The sequence below is a fragment of the Chrysochloris asiatica genome, unplaced genomic scaffold, assembly GCF_000296735.1.
Source record: "Chrysochloris asiatica unplaced genomic scaffold, ChrAsi1.0 scaffold00043, whole genome shotgun sequence".
Lineage (NCBI taxonomy): Eukaryota > Metazoa > Chordata > Mammalia > Afrosoricida > Chrysochloridae > Chrysochloris > Chrysochloris asiatica.
This window is the reverse complement of record NW_006408561.1, coordinates 17,444,789-17,446,556: the sequence shown is the minus strand read 5'-3', so window position 1 is coordinate 17,446,556 and position 1,768 is coordinate 17,444,789. Positions and strand designations below refer to the sequence as shown.

The 1,768-nt window shown below is 35.8% G+C and overlaps 1 protein-coding gene across 1 annotated transcript in view; it reads right to left on the bottom strand.

The window, feature by feature from the left end:
• Window positions 1-966: 966 nt before the first annotated feature.
• LRRIQ4 (leucine-rich repeats and IQ motif containing 4) overlaps window positions 967-1,768 on the bottom strand; it is a 21,885-nt gene continuing 21,083 nt past the window's right edge. The window contains exon 5 of the mRNA XM_006861858.1: window positions 967-1,092. Coding sequence (XP_006861920.1) covers window positions 967-1,092 — 126 coding nt within the window. The remainder of the gene's footprint in view (window positions 1,093-1,768) is intronic.

Here is a 1,768-nt window from a genome sequence, read left to right as displayed (position 1 = left end):
ATGTACTGCTGCAACTCTTTTTTTTACTTATCTTCAGCAAAATTTTACATGCTTGTGATATTAATGATATTGTTCGATGATTTCCACATTCTATTGGACCACCTATCTTTGGAATGGGCACAAACCTGGATTATTTACAAGGAATGCTACTCAGTAATAAAAGGAAAGGACTATTGGTACACACAATAACCTAGATGGATCTCAAGGGAATTATGCTGAAAGGGGAAAAGAAATCCTAAAAGGTGACATATTATTTGATTCTATTCATAGGACACTCTTGAAATAAAATTTGAAGAGGTGGAGAACAGATTAGTAATTGCCAGGAGTTAGGAGATAAGGAGTTAAGGTATAACTACAAAGGAATAAAACAAGGGAACCTTGTAGTGATCAAACAGTTCTCCATCTTGATTTGGTATTGGTTACATGAAGCTACATGTGATAAAATTGTGTAGACTATACATATACAGACTGGATGCATGTATAACTGATGCAATCTGAATGGGTTCTTCCAGTGTCTTGGTTTTATTATTCTAAAGTTATGCAAGATATTAACATTGGGAGGCAGGGTGATGGGTGCATGGTATCCCCTTATACATTTCTTTGGAACTTCTTGTGGATCTAAAATTATTTCAGAGTAAAAAGTGGAAAACAAAACTAGACAATAGCATAACGAATCCCCATGTACCATCAGATACTTATATGATTATCAACTCATGGTCGGATTTATTTCACTCACTCATCTCACCAATATTATTTTGAAACAATTCCCAAGCGTATCATCTAACCCATAAATATTTTTTCAGAAGAAATTATGAATCTTTAATCTTACATATAACCATAATTCATGATTTAATTGTAGAGTTGTAGTCATCTGGTTTCTAGATACCTGGCCTTCTGAACTCATTAGGATTCATTACCTTAATTCATCCATTTATAAAATTATTTCTTATATCCCTTTGGAAGTTTTTATTTTTCTGCCTTCTTTCCCTTCTTGTCTTTTGGCGGGATCTTTCCTTTCTTTCGTGGTTTTTGTAATTCTTCAAATCTTCCCAGTCCTTTCCTTACCATTACTCCATGCCACCATGCTTGGATCTGAAAACAAGATACACCCAAACTCAGCATTAGCTGGTGTCGAGATGAACTAAAGATAGTCAAATCTCTTTGATCTGGTATCTGCTCTAGACTCTGTGGAGAATGGGGTATGATTAATCTCTAAACCTTGTTTTCTATGTTTCTCAATCAGCCAGTCATTTTGGCAAATTAAAAATTTTTGAGCATTTACATGCCAAGCATCATTATAGACATCTGGGAAATCACAGTAAGAAACTAATTGCTGCCTTCATGGAGTTTGCATTCCAGTCTGGGAAGAGTCAATGATAATAAACACATGACTGTATCATTTGTCACATGGGATGAGTGTCGTGGAAAATGACAGAGCAGAGTAAGGGAATTGGGAACGTCTATACATTGCCTTCTACCACTCCTTTGTCAGTTAGTCGCACTGTGGTGGCTTGTGTGTTGCTGTGATGCTGAAAGCTATTCCAATGGTATATTAAATATCAGCAGATACGCTTGTGGTAGACAGGTTTCAGCTGAGTTTCCAGATTAAGACAGAATAGGAAAAAGGAAAGATGGACTACTTTTGAATGTTTAATCACTGAAACCTTAAGAATAGCAGTGAAGTATTGCCAGATATGCTGGAAGATGAAAACATGATGCATAGCACCAGAATATTGTTAGATATAGTTCCAAAAAATAAGCCCCTCAG